General features: G+C 43.7%; 1 protein-coding gene across 1 annotated transcript in view; it reads right to left on the reverse strand.

Moving 5' to 3' along the window:
• LOC135560301 (uncharacterized) overlaps positions 1 to 13,384 on the reverse strand; it is an 83,506-nt gene extending 70,122 nt beyond the window's left edge. The window contains exons 1-2 of the mRNA XM_065002159.1: positions 11,626 to 13,384; positions 10,509 to 10,597 (exon numbers count right to left, since the gene is read on the reverse strand). Coding sequence (XP_064858231.1) covers positions 10,509 to 10,597; positions 11,626 to 12,088 — 552 coding nt within the window. The 5' untranslated portion in view covers positions 12,089 to 13,384. The remainder of the gene's footprint in view (positions 1 to 10,508; positions 10,598 to 11,625) is intronic.
• Between the last annotated feature and the right edge of the window lie 8,776 nt (positions 13,385 to 22,160).

The raw sequence follows: 22,160 nt of genomic DNA on the forward strand, positions 1-22,160 counted from the left end.
TGTGGATAATAACCTGTTAACAGACTGGTGTGGATAATAACCTGTTAACTACTACAGACTGGTGTGGATAATAACCTGTTAACAGACTGGTGTGGATAATAACCTGTTAACTACTACAGACTGGTGAGGATAATAACCTGTTAACTACTACAGACTGGTGTGGATAATAACCTGTTACCAGACTGGTGTGGATAATAACCTGTTAACAGACTGGTGTGGATAATAACCTGTTACCAGACTGGTGTGGATAATAACCTGTTAACTACTACAGACTGGTGAGGATAATAACCTGTTAACTACTACAGACTGGTGTGGATAATAACCTGTTAACAGACTGGTGTGGATAATAACCTGTTAACAGACTGTTAACAGACTGGTGGATAATAACCTGTTAACTACTACAGACTGGTGTGGATAATAACCTGTTAACTACTATGACTGGTGTGGATAATAACCTGTTAACAGACAGACTGGTGGATAATAACCTGTTAACAGACTGGTGTGGATAATAACCTGTTAACAGACTGGTGTGATAACAGACTGGTGTGGATAATAACCTGTTAACTACTACAGACTGGTGTGGATAATAACCTGTTAACAGACTAGTGTTACCTGTTAACAGACTGGTGTGGATAATAACCTGTTAACAGACTGGTGTGGATAATAACCTGATAACTACTACAGACTGGTGTGGATAATAACCTGTTAACTACTACAGACTGGTGTGGATAATAACCTGTTAACAGACTGGTGTGGATAATAACCTGATAACTACTACAGACTGGTGTGGATAATAACCTGTTAACTACTACAGACTGGTGTGGATAATAACCTGTTAACAGACTGGTGTGGATAATAACCTGTTAACTACTACAGACTGGTGTGGATAATAACCTGTTAACAGACTGGTGTGGATAATAACCTGTTAACAGACTGGTGTGGATAATAACCTGTTAACAGACTGGTGTGGATAATAACCTGTTAACTACTACAGACTGGTGTGGATAATAACCTGTTAACAGACTGGTGTGGATAATAACCTGTTAACAGACTGGTGTAGATAATAACCTGTTAACAGACTGGTGTGGATAATAACCTGTTAACTACTACAGACTGGTGTGGATAATAACCTGTTAACTACTACAGACTGGTGTGGATAATAACCTGTTAACAGACTGGTGTGGATAATAACCTGTTAACTACTACAGACTGGTGTGGATAATAACCTGTTAACAGACTGGTGTGGATAATAACCTGTTAACAGACTGGTGTGGATAATAACCTGATAACAGACTGGTGTGGATAATAACCTGTTAACTACTACAGACTGGTGTGGATAATAACCTGTTAACAGACTGGTGTGGATAATAACCTGTTAACAGACTGGTGTGGATAATAACCTGTTAACAGACTGGTGTGGATAATAACCTGATAACAGACTGGTGTGGATAATAACCTGTTAACTACTACAGACTGGTGTGGATAATAACCTGATAACAGACTGGTGTGGATAATAACCTGTTAACAGACTGGTGTGGATAATAACCTGTTAACTACTACAGACTGGTGTGGATAATAACCTGTTAACAGACTGGTGTGGATAATAACCTGTTAACAGACTGGTGTGGATAATAATAACAGACTGGTGTGGATAATAACCTGATAACAGACTGGTGTGGATAATAACCTGTTAACAGACTGGTGTGGATAATAACCTGTTAACTAACAGACTGGTGTGGATAATAACCTGATAACAGACTGGTGTGGATAATAACCTGATAACAGACTGGTGTGGATAATAACCTGTTAACAGAGATAATAACTGTTAACTACTACAGACTGGTGGATAATAACCTGTTAACAGACTGGTGTGGATAATAACCTGTTAACTACTACAGACTGGTGTGGATAATAACCTGTTAACAGACTGGTGTGGATAATAACCTGTTAACAGACTGGTGTGGATAATAACCTGTTAACTACTACATACTGGTGAGGATAATAGCCTGTTAACTACTACAGACTGGTGTGGATAATAACCTGTTACCAGACTGATAATAACCTGTTAACAGACTGGTGTGGATAATAACCTGTTACCAGACTGGTGTGGATAATAACCTGTTAACTACACAGACTGGTGTGGATAATAACCTGTTAACTACTACAGACTGGTGTGGATAATAACCTGTTAACAGACTGGTGTGATAATAACCTGTTAACTACTACAGACTGGTGTGGATAATAACCTGTTAACAGACTGGTGTGGATAATAACCTGTTAACAGACTGGTGTGGATAATAACCTGTTAACAGACTGGTGTTGATAATAACCTGTTAACAGACTGGTGTGGATAATAACCTGTTAACAGACTGGTGTGGATAATAACCTGTTAACAGACTGGTGTAGATAATAACCTGATAACAGACTGGTGTGGATAATAACCTGTTAACTACTACAGACTGGTGTGGATAATAACCTGTTAACAGACTGGTGTAGATAATAACCTGTTAACAGACTGGTGTGGATAATAACCTGTTAACTACTACAGACTGGTGTGGATAATAACCTGTTAACAGACTGGTGTGGATAATAACCTGTTAACTACTACAGACTGGTGTGGATAATAACCTGTTAACAGACTGGTGTGGATAATAACCTGTTAACTACTACAGACTGGTGAGGATAATAACCTGTTAACTACTACAGACTGGTGTGGATAATAACCTGTTACCAGACTGGTGTGGATAATAACCTGTTAACAGACTGGTGTGGATAATAACCTGTTACCAGACTGGTGTGGATAATAACCTGTTAACTACTACAGACTGGTGAGGATAATAACCTGTTAACTACTACAGACTGGTGTGGATAATAACCTGTTAACAGACTGGTGTGGATAATAACCTGTTAACAGACTGGTGTGGATAATAACCTGTTAACTACTACAGACTGGTGTGGATAATAACCTGTTAACTACTACAGACTGGTGTGGATAATAACCTGTTAACTACTACAGACTGGTGTGGATAATAACCTGTTAACAGACTGGTGTGGATAATAACCTGTTAACAGACTGGTGTGGATAATAACCTGATAACAGACTGGTGTGGATAATAACCTGTTAACTACTACAGACTGGTGTGGATAATAACCTGTTAACAGACTAGTGTGGATAATAACCTGTTAACAGACTGGTGTGGATAATAACCTGTTAACAGACTGGTGTGGATAATAACCTGTTAACAGACTGGTGTGGATAATAACCTGTTAACTACTACAGACTGGTGTGGATAATAACCTGTTAACAGACTGGTGTGGATAATAACCTGATAACTACTACAGACTGGTGTGGATAATAACCTGTTAACTACTACAGACTGGTGTGGATAATAACCTGTTAACAGACTGGTGTGGATAATAACCTGTTAAACTACAGACTGGTGATAATAACCTGTTAACAGACTGGTGTGGATAATAACCTGTTAACAGACTGGTGTGGATAATAACCTGTTAACAGACTGGTGTTGATAATAACCTGTTAACTACTACAGACTGGTGTGGATAATAACCTGTTAACAGACTGGTGTGGATAATAACCTGTTAACAGACTGGTGTAGATAATAACCTGATAACAGACTGGTGTGGATAATAACCTGTTAACTACTACAGACTGGTGTGGATAATAACCTGTTAACTACTACAGACTGGTGTAGATAATAACCTGTTAACAGACTGGTGTGGATAATAACCTGTTAACTACTACAGACTGGTGTGGATAATAACCTGTTAACAGACTGGTGTGGATAATAACCTGTTAACTACTACAGACTGGTGTGGATAATAACCTGTTAACAGACTGGTGTGGATAATAACCTGTTAACTACTACAGACTGGTGTGGATAATAACCTGTTAACTACTACAGACTGGTGTGGATAATAACCTGTTACCAGACTGGTGTGGATAATAACCTGTTAACAGACTGGTGTGGATAATAACCTGTTACCAGACTGGTGTGGATAATAACCTGTTAACTACTACAGACTGGTGAGGATAATAACCTGTTAACTACTACAGACTGGTGTGGATAATAACCTGTTAACAGACTGGTGTGGATAATAACCTGTTAACAGACTGCTGTGGATAATAACCTGTTAACTACTACAGACTGGTGTGGATAATAACCTGTTAACAGACTGGTGTGGATAATAACCTGTTAACAGACTGGTGTGGATAATAACCTGTTAACAGACTGGTGTGGATAATAACCTGTTACCAGACTGGTGTGGATAATAACCTGTTAACTACTACAGACTGGTGAGGATAATAACCTGTTAACTACTACAGACTGGTGTGGATAATAACCTGTTAACAGACTGGTGTGGATAATAACCTGTTAACAGACTGGTGTGGATAATAACCTGTTAACAGACTGGTGTGGATAATAACCTGTTAACAGACTGGTGTGGATAATAACCTGTTAACAGACTGGTGTGGATAATAACCTGTTAACAGACTGGTGTGGATAATAACCTGTTAACAGACTGGTGTGGATAATAACCTGTTAACAGACTAACCTGTTAACAGACTGGTGTTGATAATAACCTGTTAACAGACTGGTGTGGATAATAACCTGTTAACAGACTGGTGTGGATAATAACCTGTTAACAGACTGGTGTTGATAATAACCTGTTAACTACTACAGACTGGTGTGGATAATAACCTGTTAACAGACTGGTGTGGATAATAACCTGTTACCAGACTGGTGTGGATAATAACCTGTTAACAGACTGGTGTTGATAATAACCTGTTAACTACTACAGACTGGTGTGGATAATAACCTGTTAACAGACTGGTGAGGATAATAACCTGTTAACAGACTGGTGTGGATAATAACCTGTTAACAGACTGGTGTGGATAATAACCTGTTAACTACTACAGACTGGTGTGGATAATAACCTGTTAACAGACTGGTGTTGATAATAACCTGTTAACTACTACAGACTGGTGTGGATAATAACCTGTTAACTACTACAGACTGGTGTTGATAATAACCTGTTAACAGACTGGTGTGGATAATAACCTGTTAACAGACTGGTGTGGATAATAACCTGTTAACAGACTGGTGTGGATAATAACCTGTTAACTACTACAGACTGGTGTGGATAATAACCTGTTAACAGACTGGTGTGGATAATAACCTGTTAACAGACTGGTGTGGATAATAACCTGTTAACAGACTGGTGTGGATAATAACCTGTTAACAGACTGGTGTGGATAATAACCTGATAACAGACTGGTGTGGATAATAACCTGATAACTACTACAGACTGGTGTGGATAATAACCTGTTAACTACTACAGACTGGTGTGGATAATAACCTGTTAACAGACTGGTGTGGATAATAACCTGTTAACTACTACAGACTGGTGTGGATAATAACCTGTTAACTACTACAGACTGGTGTGGATAATAACCTGTTAACAGACTGGTGTGGATAATAACCTGTTACCAGACTGGTGTGGATAATAACCTGTTAACAGACTGGTGTGGATAATAACCTGTTACCAGACTGGTGTTGATAATAACCTGTTAACAGACTGGTGTGGATAATAACCTGATAACTACTACAGACTGGTGTGGATAATAACCTGTTAACTACAGACTGGTGTGGATAACCTGTTACCAGACCTGATAATAACCTGATAAACAGACTGGTGTGGATAATAACCTGTTACCAGACTGGTGTTGATAATAACCTGTTACCAGACTGGTGTGGATAATAACCTGTTAACAGACTGGTGTGGATAATAACCTGTTACCAGACTGGTGTGGATAATAACCTGTTAACAGACTGGTGTGGATAATAACCTGTTAACAGACTGGTGTAGATAATAACCTGATAACAGACTGGTGTGGATAATAACCTGTTAACTACTACAGACTGGTGTGGATAATAACCTGTTAACAGACTGGTGTGGATAATAACCTGTTAACTACTACAGACTGGTGTGGATAATAACCTGTTAACAGACTGGTGTGGATAATAACCTGTTAACTACTACAGACTGGTGTGGATAATAACCTGTTAACAGACTGGTGTGGATAATAACCTGTTAACTACTACAGACTGGTGTGGATAATAACCTGTTAACAGACTGGTGTGGATAATAACCTGTTAACTACTACAGACTGGTGTGGATAATAACCTGTTAACAGACTGGTGTGGATAATAACCTGTTAACAGACTGGTGTGGATAATAACCTGTTAACTACTACAGACTGGTGTAGATAATAACCTGTTAACAGACTGGTGTGGATAATAACCTGTTAACTACTACAGACTGGTGTGGATAATAACCTGTTAACAGACTGGTGTGGATAATAACCTGTTAACTACTACAGACTGGTGAGGATAATAACCTGATAACAGACTGGTGTGGATAATAACCTGTTAACAGACTGGTGTGGATAATAACCTGATAACAGACTGGTGTGGATAATAACCTGTTAACTACTACAGACTGGTGTGGATAATAACCTGTTAACAGACTGGTGTGGATAATAACCTGTTAACAGACTGGTGTGGATAATAACCTGTTAACAGACTGGTGTGGATAATAACCTGTTAACAGACTGGTGTGGATAATAACCTGTTAACTACTACAGACTGGTGTGGATAATAACCTGATAACAGACTGGTGTGGATAATAACCTGTTAACAGACTGGTGTGGATAATAACCTGTTAACAACTACAGACTGGTGTGGATAATAACCTGTTAACAGACTGGTGTGGATAATAACCTGTTAACAGACTGGTGTGGATAATAACCTGTTAACAGACTGGTGTGGATAATAACCTGTTAACTACTACAGACTGGTGTGGATAATAACCTGTTAACAGACTGGTGTTGATAATAACCTGTTAACTACTACAGACTGGTGTGGATAATAACCTGTTAACTACTACAGACTGGTGTTGATAATAACCTGTTAACAGACTGGTGTGGATAATAACCTGTTAACAGACTGGTGTGGATAATAACCTGTTAACAGACTGGTGTGGATAATAACCTGTTAACTACTACAGACTGGTGTGGATAATAACCTGTTAACAGACTGGTGTGGATAATAACCTGTTAACAGACTGGTGTGGATAATAACCTGTTAACAGACTGGTGTGGATAATAACCTGTTAACAGACTGGTGTGGATAATAACCTGTTAACAGACTGGTGTGGATAATAACCTGTTAACAGACTGGTGTGGATAATAACCTGTTAACAGACTGGTGTGGATAATAACCTGTTAACAGACTGGTGTGGATAATAACCTGTTAACAGACTGGTGTGGATAATAACCTGTTAACAGACTGGTGTTGATAATAACCTGTTAACTACTACAGACTGGTGTGGATAATAACCTGTTAACAGACTGGTGTGGATAATAACCTGTTACCAGACTGGTGTGGATAATAACCTGTTAACAGACTGGTGTGGATAATAACCTGTTAACAGACTGGTGTGGATAATAACCTGTTAACTACTACAGACTGGTGAGGATAATAACCTGTTAACAGACTGGTGTGGATAATAACCTGTTAACAGACTGGTGTGGATAATAACCTGTTAACAGACTGGTGTGGATAATAACCTGTTAACTACTACAGACTGGTGTGGATAATAACCTGTTAACAGACTGGTGTTGATAATAACCTGTTAACTACTACAGACTGGTGTGGATAATAACCTGTTAACTACTACAGACTGGTGTTGATAATAACCTGTTAACAGACTGGTGTGGATAATAACCTGTTAACAGACTGGTGTGGATAATAACCTGTTAACAGACTGGTGTGGATAATAACCTGTTAACTACTACAGACTGGTGTGGATAATAACCTGTTAACAGACTGGTGTGGATAATAACCTGTTAACAGACTGGTGTGGATAATAACCTGTTAACAGACTGGTGTGGATAATAACCTGTTAACAGACTGGTGTGGATAATAACCTGATAACAGACTGGTGTGGATAATAACCTGATAACTACTACAGACTGGTGTGGATAATAACCTGTTAACTACTACAGACTGGTGTGGATAATAACCTGTTAACAGACTGGTGTGGATAATAACCTGTTAACTACTACAGACTGGTGTGGATAATAACCTGTTAACTACTACAGACTGGTGTGGATAATAACCTGTTAACAGACTGGTGTGGATAATAACCTGTTACCAGACTGGTGTGGATAATAACCTGTTAACAGACTGGTGTGGATAATAACCTGTTACCAGACTGGTGTTGATAATAACCTGTTAACAGACTGGTGTGGATAATAACCTGATAACTACTACAGACTGGTGTGGATAATAACCTGTTAACTACTACAGACTGGTGTGGATAATAACCTGTTACCAGACTGGTGTTGATAATAACCTGATAACTACTACAGACTGGTGTGGATAATAACCTGTTACCAGACTGGTGTTGATAATAACCTGTTACCAGACTGGTGTGGATAATAACCTGTTAACAGACTGGTGTGGATAATAACCTGTTAACAGACTGGTGTTGATAATAACCTGTTAACTACTACAGACTGGTGTGGATAATAACCTGTTAACAGACTGGTGTGGATAATAACCTGTTACCAGACTGGTGTGGATAATAACCTGTTAACAGACTGGTGTGGATAATAACCTGTTAACAGACTGGTGTGGATAATAACCTGTTAACTACTACAGACTGGTGTGGATAATAACCTGTTAACAGACTGGTGTGGATAATAACCTGTTAACTACTACAGACTGGTGTGGATAATAACCTGTTAACAGACTGGTGTGGATAATAACCTGTTAACTACTACAGACTGGTGTGGATAATAACCTGTTAACAGACTGGTGTGGATAATAACCTGTTAACAGACTGGTGTGGATAATAACCTGTTAACTACTACAGACTGGTGTAGATAATAACCTGTTAACAGACTGGTGTGGATAATAACCTGTTAACTACTACAGACTGGTGTGGATAATAACCTGTTAACACTGGTGTGGATAATAACTGGTGACTGGTGGATAATAACCTGTTAACAGACTGGTGTGGATAATAACCTGTTAACAGACTGGTGTGGATAATAACCTGTTAACAGACTGGTGTGGATAACCTGTTAACCTGATAATAACTACTACAGACTGGTGTGGATAATAACCTGTTAACAGACTGGTGTGGATAATAACCTGTTAACAGACTGGTGTGGATAATAACCTGTTAACAGACTGGTGTGGATAATAACCTGTTAACAGACTGGTGTGGATAATAACCTGATAACAGACTGGTGTGGATAATAACCTGATAACTACTACAGACTGGTGTGGATAATAACCTGTTAACTACTACAGACTGGTGTGGATAATAACCTGTTAACAGACTGGTGTGGATAATAACATGTTAACTACTACAGACTGGTGTGGATAATAACCTGTTAACTACTACAGACTGGTGTGGATAATAACCTGTTAACAGACTGGTGTGGATAATAACCTGTTAACTACTACAGACTGGTGTGGATAATAACCTGTTAACAGACTGGTGTGGATAATAACCTGTTACCAGACTGGTGTGGATAATAACCTGTTAACCTGTTAACAGACTGGTGTGGATAATAACCTGTTAACAGACTGGTGTGGATAATAACCTGATAATAACTACTACAGACTGGTGTGGATAATAACCTGTTAACAGACTGGTGTGGATAATAACCTGTTACCAGACTGGTGTTGATAATAACCTGATAACTACTACAGAATGGTGTGGATAATAACCTGTTACCAGACTGGTGTTGATAATAACCTGTTACCAGACTGGTGTGGATAATAACCTGTTAACAGACTGGTGTGGATAATAACCTGATAACTACTACAGACTGGTGTGGATAATAACCTGTTAACTACTACAGACTGGTGTGGATAATAACCTGTTAACAGACTGGTGTGGATAATAACCTGTTAACTACTACAGACTGGTGTTGATAATAACCTGTTAACAGACTGGTGTGGATAATAACCTGTTAACAGACTGGTGTGGATAATAACCTGTTAACAGACTGGTGTGGATAATAACCTGTTAACAGACTGGTGTGGATAATAACCTGTTAACAGACTGGTGTGGATAATAACCTGTTAACTACTACAGACTGGTGTGGATAATAACCTGTTAACAGACTGGTGTGGATAATAACCTGTTAACTACTACAGACTGGTGTGGATAATAACCTGTTAACAGACTGGTGTGGATAATAACCTGTTAACTACTACAGACTGGTGTGGATAATAACCTGTTAACTACTACAGACTGGTGTGGATAATAACCTGTTACCAGACTGGTGTGGATAATAACCTGTTAACAGACTGGTGTGGATAATAACCTGTTAACTACTTGTGTGTGTGTGTGTGTGTGTGTGTGTGTGTGTGTGTGTGTGTGTGTGTGTGTGTGTGTGTGTGTACCCAGGCTATAGTGTCGTCCTCTAGACTGCTGGTCGGGTCAGAGCTGCTCTCCTCCAGAATCACCTGCAGCAGCAACTCAATGGACTCTTCTGCGAAACACACACACACTGTTAATACACACACACACACACACACACACACACACACACACACACACACACACACACACACACACACACACACCGCAGACTGCACACTGTTAATACACACACACACAGACAGACACACACACACTGTTAATACACACACACACTTTGATGGTAGCAGGCCGATCAGACAGGATGTTGACTCTGGGTCTGTGTTAAAACACACACACACTCGGTCTCCTACCTTTGATGGTAGCAGGCCGATCAGACTCTGGGTCTGTGTTAAAACACACACACACTCGGTCTCCTACCTTTGATGGTAGCAGGCCGATCAGACTCTGGGTCTGTGTTAATACACACACACACACTCGGTCTCCTACCTTTGATGGTAGCAGGCCGATCAGACAGGATGAAGACTCTGGGTCTGTGTTAATACACACACACACTCGGTCTCCTACCTTTGATGGTAGCAGGCCGATCAGACTCTGGGTCTGTGTTAAAACACACACAGACTCGGTCTCCTACCTTTGATGGTAGCAGGCCGATCAGACTCTGGGTCTGTGTTAAAACACACACACACTCGGTCTCCTACCTTTGATGGTAGCAGGCCGATCAGACTCTGGGTTTGTGTTAAAACACACACACACTCGGTCTCCTACCTTATGATGTTAGCAGGCCGATCAGACAGGATGAAGACTCTGGGTCTGTGTTAATACACACACACACACTCGGTCTCCTACCTTTGATGGTAGCAGGCCGATCAGACAGGATGTTGACTCCTGGGTCTGTGTTAATACACACACACACTCGGTCTCCTACCTTTGGTGGTAGCAGGCCGATCAGACAGGATGAAGACTCTGGGTTTGTGTTAAAACACACACACACTCGGTCTCCTACCTTTGATGGTAGCAGGCCGATCAGACTCGGGGTTTGTGTTAAAACACACACACACTCGGTCTCCTACCTTTGATGGTAGCAGGCCGATCAGACTCTGGGTCTGTGTTAATACACACACACACTCGGTCTCCTACCTTTGATGGTAGCAGGCCGGTCAGACAGGATGAAGACCCTGGGTCTGTGTGTGGAGCTGGGGTGAGGGGCGGACCAGGGTGGGGGTCTGGTGGTCCTGAGCCTGGGGAACGACTGTGTGGAATGTGTGGAAGAGATTGGTTGTGTTGTGGTTGTGGATGGTTGTTTCGTGGTCAGTGATGGTTGTGTTGTGGTTGTGGTTGTGACGACAGAGTAGAGGGGAGTTGTGTTCGAACCACTGGGGTCAGAGGTCAGAGCTGTTGGGGTCGGGGTCAAAACAGAACGGTCAGGATGGGTGGCGGTGTGATCCTGGATAGGGTTGAGTGGTGAGGGGGGGGACGCCGCGGTTGAGTGGTCAGGATGGGTGGCGGTGTGATCCTGGATAGGATTGAGTGGTGAGGGGGAGGACGCCGCGGTTGAGGACAGTACAGGTGTCTGTGAGAGAGGTGTGTGTGCAGGTGACATGTCCAACAAAGGTGTGTGTGTTTGGATGGCGTGTGTAGCGTGTGTGTGTGAGAGCAGGGGTGTGTCTGTGTCCGTCTCTGGCCATTGCGATTCACTGTCCGTCGTCGTGGTGCTGGTCGTCGTGGTAACCAGTAGAGGTCGATCAGGGGTCAGAGGTGAGGCGGTGGTCTGGACTACATCTCCCAGAGGCAGCTCTGCTGTGGTGAATGAAGAGGAGATGAAGGGATTTGTAGTCCCGTTGTAGTCTCTGTCAGGACTGAGGGGCGAGGAGGAGGAGAGGTGTGAGTCAGGGAGGGTATGGAGGAGAGGAGAGGAAGAGGAGGAGGAGGAGGAGAAGGAGGAGGAGGAGGAGGAGGAGGAGGAGAGGGGTGAGTCCGGGAGGGTAGGGAGGAGAGGAGAGGAAGAGGAGGAGGAGGAGGAGGAGAGGGGTGAGTCATGGAGGGTAGGGAGGAGAGGAGATGAAGAGGAGGAGGAGAGGGGTGAGTCATGCAGGGTAGGGAGGAGAGGAGAGGAAGAGGAGGAGGAGGAGAGGGGTGAGTCATGGAGGGTAAGAAGGAGAGGAGATGAAGAGGAGGAGGAGAGGGGTGAGTCATGGAGGGTAGGGAGGAGAGGAGAGGAGGATGAGGAGGAGGAGAGGGGTGAGTCAGGGGGAGAGAAGAGGAAGAGGAGGAGGAGGATGAGAGGGGTGAGTAAGGGGGAGGAGAGGAAGAGGAGGAGGAGAGGTATGAGTCAGGGAGGAGAGGAGAGGAGGAGGAGGAGGAGGAGGAGGAGGAGAGGGGTGAGTCAGGGAGGGAAGGGATGAGAGGAGAGGAAGAGGAGGAGGAGGAGGAGGAGAGGGGTGACTCAGTGAGGGTAGGGAGGAGAGGAGAGGAAGAGGAGGAGGAGAGGGGTGAGTCCGGGAGGGTAGGGAGGAGAGGAGAGGAAGAGGAGGAGGAGGAGGAGAGGGGTGAGTCAGTGAGGGTGTTTGGGGGAGTGTGTGTGGGGTGTGTTAGGATGGGGGGAGTCAGAGTGATTTGTGATGTTAGAGTGTTTGAGGGAGATAGAGATCCACTAGTAATGTCTGTCTCTAAAGAGATGAATGATGAATCTGTTCCACTGTTGATTTCTGTCCTGGTTGTCTGTCTTTGATTACTTCTGTCTGGATCCGGAGAGGAGGATGTTGGTGTTCGACTAGTAATGTCTGATTCAGGTAGCCCCTCAGTCACAGGTCCGCTGGTCTGACTCAAGGTGACCTCAGAGGTGACCTTTAACCCCTCAGGGTCAGGGGTCATCCCAGGTCCCCTCTCACCCCGCCCTACTCTGACGCTCCTGGTGCTCCTCCCCCCAGGGTGCCGGCCCCGCTCCGTCAGCCCAGCCAGGGTGTATCGTTGTGGGGTTAGGGTCCGGCCAGGCTTTCCTGGGCCTGCTAGAGGGCTGGAGGTCAGAGAGAGAGGGAGACGCAGGGCTCTGGGGAGGGAGATGGATGGGTCTCTGTGAGAGGTGTGTTGGTCTGTGGGTGAATCTGTGTGTTGGTCTGCGGGTGAGTGTGTGTGTTGGTCTGTGGGTTGGTCTGTAGGTGAGTGCGTGTGTTGGTCTGTGGGTGAGTGTGAGTGGGTGTTGGTCTGTGGGTGAGTGTGTTGGTCTGTGGGTGAGTGTGTGTGTTGGTCTGTTGTTGTCTGGGTGAGTGTGTGTGTTGGTCTGTGGGTGAGTGTGTGTTGGTCTGTGGGTGAGTGTGTGGGTGAGTGTGTGTGTTGGTCTGTGGGTGAGTGTGTGTGTTGGTCTGTGGGTGAGTGTGTGTTGGTCTGTGGGTGTGTGTGTGTGTTGGTCTGCGGGTGAGTGTGTGTGTTGGTCTGTAGGTGAGTGTGTGTGTTGGTCTGTGGGTGAGTGTGTGTGTTGGTCTGTAGGTGAGTGTGTGTGTTGGTCTGTGGGTGAGTGTGTGGGTGAGTGTGTGTGTTGGTCTGTGGGTGAGTGTGTGTGTTGGTCTGTAGGTGAGTGTGTGTGTTGGTCTGTGGGTGAGTGTGTGTGTTGGTCCATGGGTAAGGTGTGTGTGTCAGTGTGTGTGTTCATTCTGGCAGGGTCCATGGGTAAGGTGTGTGTGTCAGTGTGTGTGTTCATTCCAGCAGGGTCCATGGGTAAGGTGTGGGTGTCAGTGTGTGTGTTCATTCCAGCAGGGTCGTACCCTGTAGTGACGTGGTCAACAGACTGAGGAGTTCCAGACACATCCTTTCTATTGTCTGGTTCTTCCTCAGGAAGCAGGGGGACTTCCCTATCGGCGTGCCCAGCCACGGTGAGCCCCGCCTGGGGAGAGGACCGGGTTGACGGCCCCTGTAGGGTGGGGGTAGAACCAGGGATCCAGTCCAACTCTAAATCTCCCACAAAGCTTTCAGATGGTTGAAGACTGCCCTCATCAACCCTCTCTCCCCTCTCTACCATCTCTCCCCTCTCTCCCCCATCACCCATCTCTCCCCCATCACCCATCTCTCCCTCTCTCCCCTCTCTCCCCCATCACCCATCTCTCCCCTCTCTCTCCCTCTCTCCCCCATCACCCCTCTCTCCCCCATCACCCCTCTCTCCCTCTCTCCCCATCACCCCTCTCTCCCATCTCTCCCCCATCTCCCCCCTCTCTCCCCCTCTCTCCCCCATCACCCCTCTCTCCCATCTCTCCCCCATCACCCATCTCTCCCCTCTCTCTCCCTCTCTCCCCCATCACCCCTCTCTCCCATCTCTCCCCCATCACCCCCTCTCTCCCATCTCTCTCCCCCATCACCCCTCCGTCCGGTCAGAGTCAACATGTATTTGGTCATGTTCCGGGCAGTTCCGTCGCCGTTGAAGCTTTCGGAGCGTTGGACTGAAGACACACCCATCCAAGGGCCTTGGCGCTCCGAGGAATTCCAGTCGGCTTCCTGACCTGGAAACCGCAGGAACACACACACACACACACACACACACACACACACACACACACACACACACACACACACACACACACACACACACACACACACACAGACACAGACACAGACACAGACACACACAGACACACAAACACACAAACACACACACACACACACACACACACACACACACAGACACACACACACACACACACACACAGACACACACACACACAGACACACACACAGACACACACACACACAGACCTTAAACAACGGCCCATAATCATGTCGGGAAAACAATCAACGGTCACCATAGTAACAGCATAGACAGATTCACAAAGCTTCTCAGAGTTCGATCTAGTATCAGCAATTAGAGCTCTGGTCAACAGTAGTCCACTATATAGGGAATAGGGCTCTGGTCTATAGTAGTCCACTATATAGGGAATAGGGCTCTGGTCTATAGTAGTCCACTATATAGGGAATAGAGCCCTGGTCAACAGTAGTCCACTATATAGGGAATAGAGCTCTGGTCAACAGTAGTCCACTATATAGGGAATAGGGCCCTGGTCAACAGTAGTCCACTATATAGGGAATAGGGCTCTGGTCTATAGTAGTACCACTATATAGGGAATAGGGCTCTGGTCAACAGTAGTCCACTATATAGGGAATAGGGCTCTGGTCTATAGTAGTACCACTATATAGGGAATAGGGCTCTGGTCAACAGTAGTCCACTATATAGGTAATAGGGCTCTGGTCTATAGTAGTACCACTATATAGGGAATAGGGCTCTGGTCTATAGTAGTACCACTATATAGGGAATAGGGCCCTGGTCTATAGTAGTGTACTATATAGGGAATAGGGCCCTGGTCTATAGTAGTACCACTATATAGAGAATAGGGTTCTTGTCAACGGTAGTCCACTATATAGGGAATAGAAAGGGCTCTCTAAGGTCAGAGTGTGACTATATAGGGAATAGAGCTCTTTCTCTAAGGTCAGGGTGTGACTATATAGGGAATACTCTCTCTCTAAGGGCAGGGTGTGACTATATAGGGAATAGAGCTCTCTCTAAGGTCAGGTGTGACTATATAGGAATAGGGCTCTCTCTAAGGTCAGGGTGTGTGACTATATAGGGTGGAATAGAGCTCTCTCTCTAAGGTCAGGGTGTGACTATATAGGAATAGAGCTCTCTCTCTAAGGTCAGGTGTGACTATATAGGGAATAGAGCTCTCTCTCTAAGGTCAGGGTGTGACTATATAGGGAATAGAGCTCTCTCTAAGGTCAGGGTGTGACTATATAGGGAATAGAGCTCTCTCTCTAAGGTCAGGGTGTGACTATATAGGAATAGAGACTATATAGGAATAGAGCTCTCTCTCTCTCTAAGGTCAGGGTGTGACTATATAGTAGTCCACTATATAGGGAATAGAGCTCTCTCTCTAAGGTCAGGGCGTGACTATATAGTAGTCCACTATATAGGGAATAGAGCTCTCTCTCTCTAAGGTCAGGGTGTGACTATATAGTAGTCCACTATATAGGGAATAGAGCTCTCTCTCTAAGGTCAGCTCTCTCTCTCCAAGGGTGTGACTATAGGGAATAGAGCCCTCTCTCTCTCTAGTCCACTATATAGGGAATAGGCTCTCTCTCTAAGGTCAGGGCGTGACTATATAGGGAATAGAGCTCTCTCTCTCTAAGGTCAGGGCGTGACTATATAGTAGTCCACTATATAGGGAATAGAGCTCTCTCTCTAAGGTCAGGGCGTGACTATATAGGTAATAGGGCTCTCTCTCTAAGGTCAGGGTGTGACTATATAGGGAATAGAGCTCTCTCTCTAAGGTCAGGGCGTGACTATATAGTAGTCCACTATATAGGGAATAGAGCTCTCTCTCTAAGGTCAGGGTGTGACTATATAGGGAATAGGGCTCTCTAAGGTCAGGGCGTGACTATATAGGGAATAGAGCTCTCTCTCTAAGGTCAGGGTGTGACTATATAGGGAATAGAGCTCTCTCTCTAAGGTCAGGGCGTGACTATATAGTAGTCCACTATATAGGGAACAGAAAGGGCTCTCTAAGGTCAGGGCGTGACTATATAGTAGTCCACTATATAGGGAATAGAAAGGGCTCTCTAAGGTCAGGGCGTGACTATATAGTAGTCCACTATATAGGGAATAGAAAGGGCTCTCTAAGGTCAGGGCGTGACTATATAGTAGTCCACTATATAGGGAACAGGGTACCGTTTGTTCCCGTGACTATAGAACAGCTGTAAGTTGTGTTGAGAGCTGGTGGGTCTCAGGACCCTCCAGGTGACTCCAGCTTTACCACAGGAGAGCCCTCTGACCTCTGACCCCCGGTCCACAGACACCCGCTGCTCCCCGCTGGCTCCACAGAGCACCGTGACCTCTGACCCCCGGTCCACAGACACCCGCTGCTCCCCGCTGGCTCCACAGAGCACCGTGACCTCTGACCCCCGGTCCACAGACACCCGCTGCTCTCCGCTGGCTCCACAGCGCACCGTGACCTCTGACCCCCGGTCCACAGACACCCGCTGCTCTCCGCTGGCTCCACAGAGCACCGTGACCTCTGACCCCCGGTCCACAGACACCCGCTGCTCCCCGCTGGCTCCACAGAGCACCGTGACCTCTGACCCCCGGTCCACAGACACCCGCTGCTCCCCGCTGGCTCCACAGAGCACCGTGACCTCTGACCCCCGGTCCACAGACACCCGCTCCAGCCGTACTGTCCCGTTAGCAGGGACAACTATAACCCAGGTGACTATATAGACTATATAGACTATATAGACTACAGGTCTACTGATAGACTATATAGACTACAGGCCTACTGATAGACTATATAGACTACAGGCCTACTGATAGACTACTGATAGACTATATAGACTACAGGACTACAGGCCTACTGATAGACTACTGACTGAGACTATATAGACTACAGGCCTACTGATAGACTATATAGACTACAGGCCTACTGATAGACTATATAGACTGCAGGCCTACTATAGATATACAGGCCTACTGATAGACTATATAGACTACAGGCCTACTGATAGACTATATAGACTACAGGCCTACTGATAGACTATATAGACTACAGGCCTACTGATAGACTATATAGACTACAGGCCTACTGATAGACTATATAGACTACAGGCCTACTGATAGACTACAGGACTACTGATAGACTATATAGACTACAGGCCCTACTGATAGACTATATAGACTACACTGATAGACTATATAGACTACAGGTCCTACTATATGACTAGACTGATAGACTATATAGACTACAGGCCTACTGATAGACTATATAGACTACAGGCCTACTGATAGACTATATAGACTACAGGCCTACTGATAGACTATATAGACTACAGGCCTACTGATAGACTATATAGACTACAGGCCTACTGATAGACTATATAGACTACAGGTCCTACTGATAGACTATATAGACTACAGGCCTACTGATAGACTATATAGACTACAGGCCTACTGATAGACTGTATAGACTACAGACCTACTGATAGACTACAGGCACTACTGATAGACTATATAGACTACAGGCCTACTGATAGACTATATAGACTACAGGCCTACTGATAGACTATATAGACTACAGGCCTACTGATAGACTATATAGACTACAGGCCTACTGATAGACTATATAGACTACAGGCCTACTGATAGACTATATAGACTACAGGCCTACTGATAGACTATATAGACTACAGGCCTACTGATAGACTATATAGACTACAGGCCTACTGATAGACTATATAGACTACAGGCCTACTGATAGACTATATAGACTACAGGCCTACTGATAGACTACATAGACTACAGGTCTACTGATAGACTATATAGACTACAGGCCTACTGATAGACTATATAGACTACTGATAGACTATATAGACTACAGGCCTACTATAGACTGATAGACTACAGGCCTACTGATAGACTATATAGACTACAGGCCTACTGATAGACTAGACTATAGACTACAGACCTACTGATAGACAGGCCTACTGATAGACTATATAGACTACAGGCCTACTGATAGACTATATAGACTACAGGCCTACTGATAGACTATATAGACTACAGCCTACTGATAGACTACAGGCCTACTGATAGACTATATAGACTACAGGCCTACTGATAGACTATATAGACTACAGGCCTACTGATAGACTATATAGACTACAGGCCTACTGATAGACTATATAGACTACAGGCCTACTGATAGACTACATAGACTACAGGTCCTACTGATAGACTATATAGACTACAGGCCTACTGATAGACTATATAGACTACAGGCCTACTGATAGACTACAGGACTACTGATAGACTACAGGCCCTACTGATAGACTATATAGACTATATAGACTACAGGCCTACTGATAGACTATATAGACTACAGGCCTACTGATAGACTATATAGACTACAGGCCTACTGATAGACTACAGGCCTACTGATAGACTATATAGACTACAGGCCTACTGATAGACTATATAGACTACAGGTCCTACTGATAGACTATATAGACTACAGGCCTACTGATAGACTATATAGACTACAGGCCTACTGATAGACTATATAGACTACAGGCCTACTGATAGACTATATAGACTACAGGCCTACTGATAGACTATATAGACTACAGGCCTACTGATAGACTATATAGACTACAGGCCTACTGATAGACTATATAGACTACAGGCCTACTGATAGACTGCAGGCCTACTGATAGACTATATAGACTACAGGTCCTACTGATAGACTATATAGACTACAGGCCTACTGATAGACTATATAGACTACAGGCCTACTGATAGACTACAGGACTACTGATAGACTACAGGCCCTACTGATAGACTATATAGACTATATAGACTACAGGCCTACTGATAGACTACAGGCCCTACTGATAGACTATATAGACTACAGGCCTACTGATAGACTATATAGACTACAGGCCCACTGATAGACTATATAGACTACAGGCCTACTGATAGACCATATAGACTACAGGCCTACTGATAGACTATATAGACTACAGGTCCTACTGATAGACTATATAGACTACAGGCCTACTGATAGACTATATAGACTACAGGCCTACTGATAGACTATATAGACTACAGGCCTACTGATAGACTATATAGACTACAGGCCTACTGATAGACTATATAGACTACAGGCCTACTGATAGACTATATAGACTACAGGCCTAGACTGATATAGACTACAGGCCTACTGATAGACTATATAGACTGCAGGCCTACTGATAGACTATATAGACTACAGGCCTACTGATAGACTGATATAGACTATATAGACTAGACAGGCCTACTGATAGACTATATAGACTACAGGCCGACTGATAGACTATATAGACTACAGGCCTACTGATAGACTATATAGACTACAGGCCTACTGATAGACTATATAGACTACAGGCCTACTGATAGACTATATAGACTACAGGCCTACTGATAGACTATATAGACTACAGGTCCTACTGATAGACTATATAGACTACAGGCCTACTGATAGACTATATAGACTACAGGCCTACTGATAGACTATATAGACTACAGACCTACTGATAGACCTACTGATAGACTATATAGACTACAGGCCTACTGATAGACTACTGATAGACTATATAGACTACAGGCCTACTGATAGACTACATATAGAGACTACAGGCCTACTGATAGACTATATAGACTACAGGCCTACTGATAGACTATATAGACTACAGGCCTACTGATAGACTATATAGACTACAGGCCTACTGATAGACTATATAGACTACAGGCCTACTGATAGACTATATAGACTACAGGCCTACTGATAGACTATATAGACTACAGGCCTACTGATAGACTATATAGACTACAGGCCTACTGATAGACTATATAGACTACAGGCCTACTGATAGACTATATAGACTACAGGACCTACTGATAGACTATATAGACTACAGGCCTACTGATAGACTATATAGACTACAGGCCTACTGATAGACTATATAGACTACAGGCCTACTGATAGACTACAGGACTACTGATAGACTACAGGCCTACTGATAGACTATATAGACTACAGGCCTACTGATAGACTATATAGACTACAGGCCTACTGATAGACTATATAGACTACAGGCCTACTGATAGACTATATAGACTACAGGCCTACTGATAGACTATATAGACTACAGGCCTACTGATAGACTATATAGACTACAGGCCTACTGATAGACTATATAGACTACAGGCCTACTGATAGACTATATAGACTACAGGCCTACTGATAGACTATATAGACTACAGGCCTACTGATAGACTATATAGACTACAGGCCTACTGATAGACTATATAGACTACTGAGGACTATATAGACTACAGGACTAGACTATATAGACTACAGGCCTACTGATAGACTATATAGACTACAGGCCCTAGACTGATAGACTACTGATAGACTATAGACTACAGGCCTACTGATAGACTATATAGACTACAGGCCTACTGATAGACTATATAGACTACAGGCCTACTGATAGACTATATAGACTACAGGCCTACTGATAGACTATATAGACTACAGGCCTACTGATAGACTATATAGACTACAGGCCTACTGATAGACTACATAGACTACAGGTCCTACTGATAGACTATATAGACTACAGGCCTACTGATAGACTATATAGACTACAGGCCTACTGATAGACTACAGGACTGATAGACTATATAGACTACAGGCCTACTGATAGAGACTATATAGACTATATAGACTATATAGACTACAGGCCTACTGATAGACTACAGGCCCTACTGATAGACTATATAGACTACAGGCCTACTGATAGACTATATAGACTACAGGCCTACTGATAGACTATATAGACTACAGGCCTACTGATAGACTATATAGACTACAGGCCTACTGATAGACTATATAGACTACAGGCCTACTGATAGACTATATAGACTACAGGCCTACTGATAGACTATATAGACTACAGGCCTACTGATAGACTATATAGACTACAGGCCTACGGATAGACTATATAGACTACAGGTCCTACTGATAGACTACAGGCCTACTGATAGACTATATAGACTACAGGCCTACTGATAGACTATATAGACTACAGGCCTACGGATTGACTAT

Source organism: Oncorhynchus nerka, linkage group LG15 (genome assembly GCF_034236695.1).
Source record: "Oncorhynchus nerka isolate Pitt River linkage group LG15, Oner_Uvic_2.0, whole genome shotgun sequence".
Taxonomy (NCBI): Eukaryota; Metazoa; Chordata; class Actinopteri; order Salmoniformes; family Salmonidae; genus Oncorhynchus; species Oncorhynchus nerka.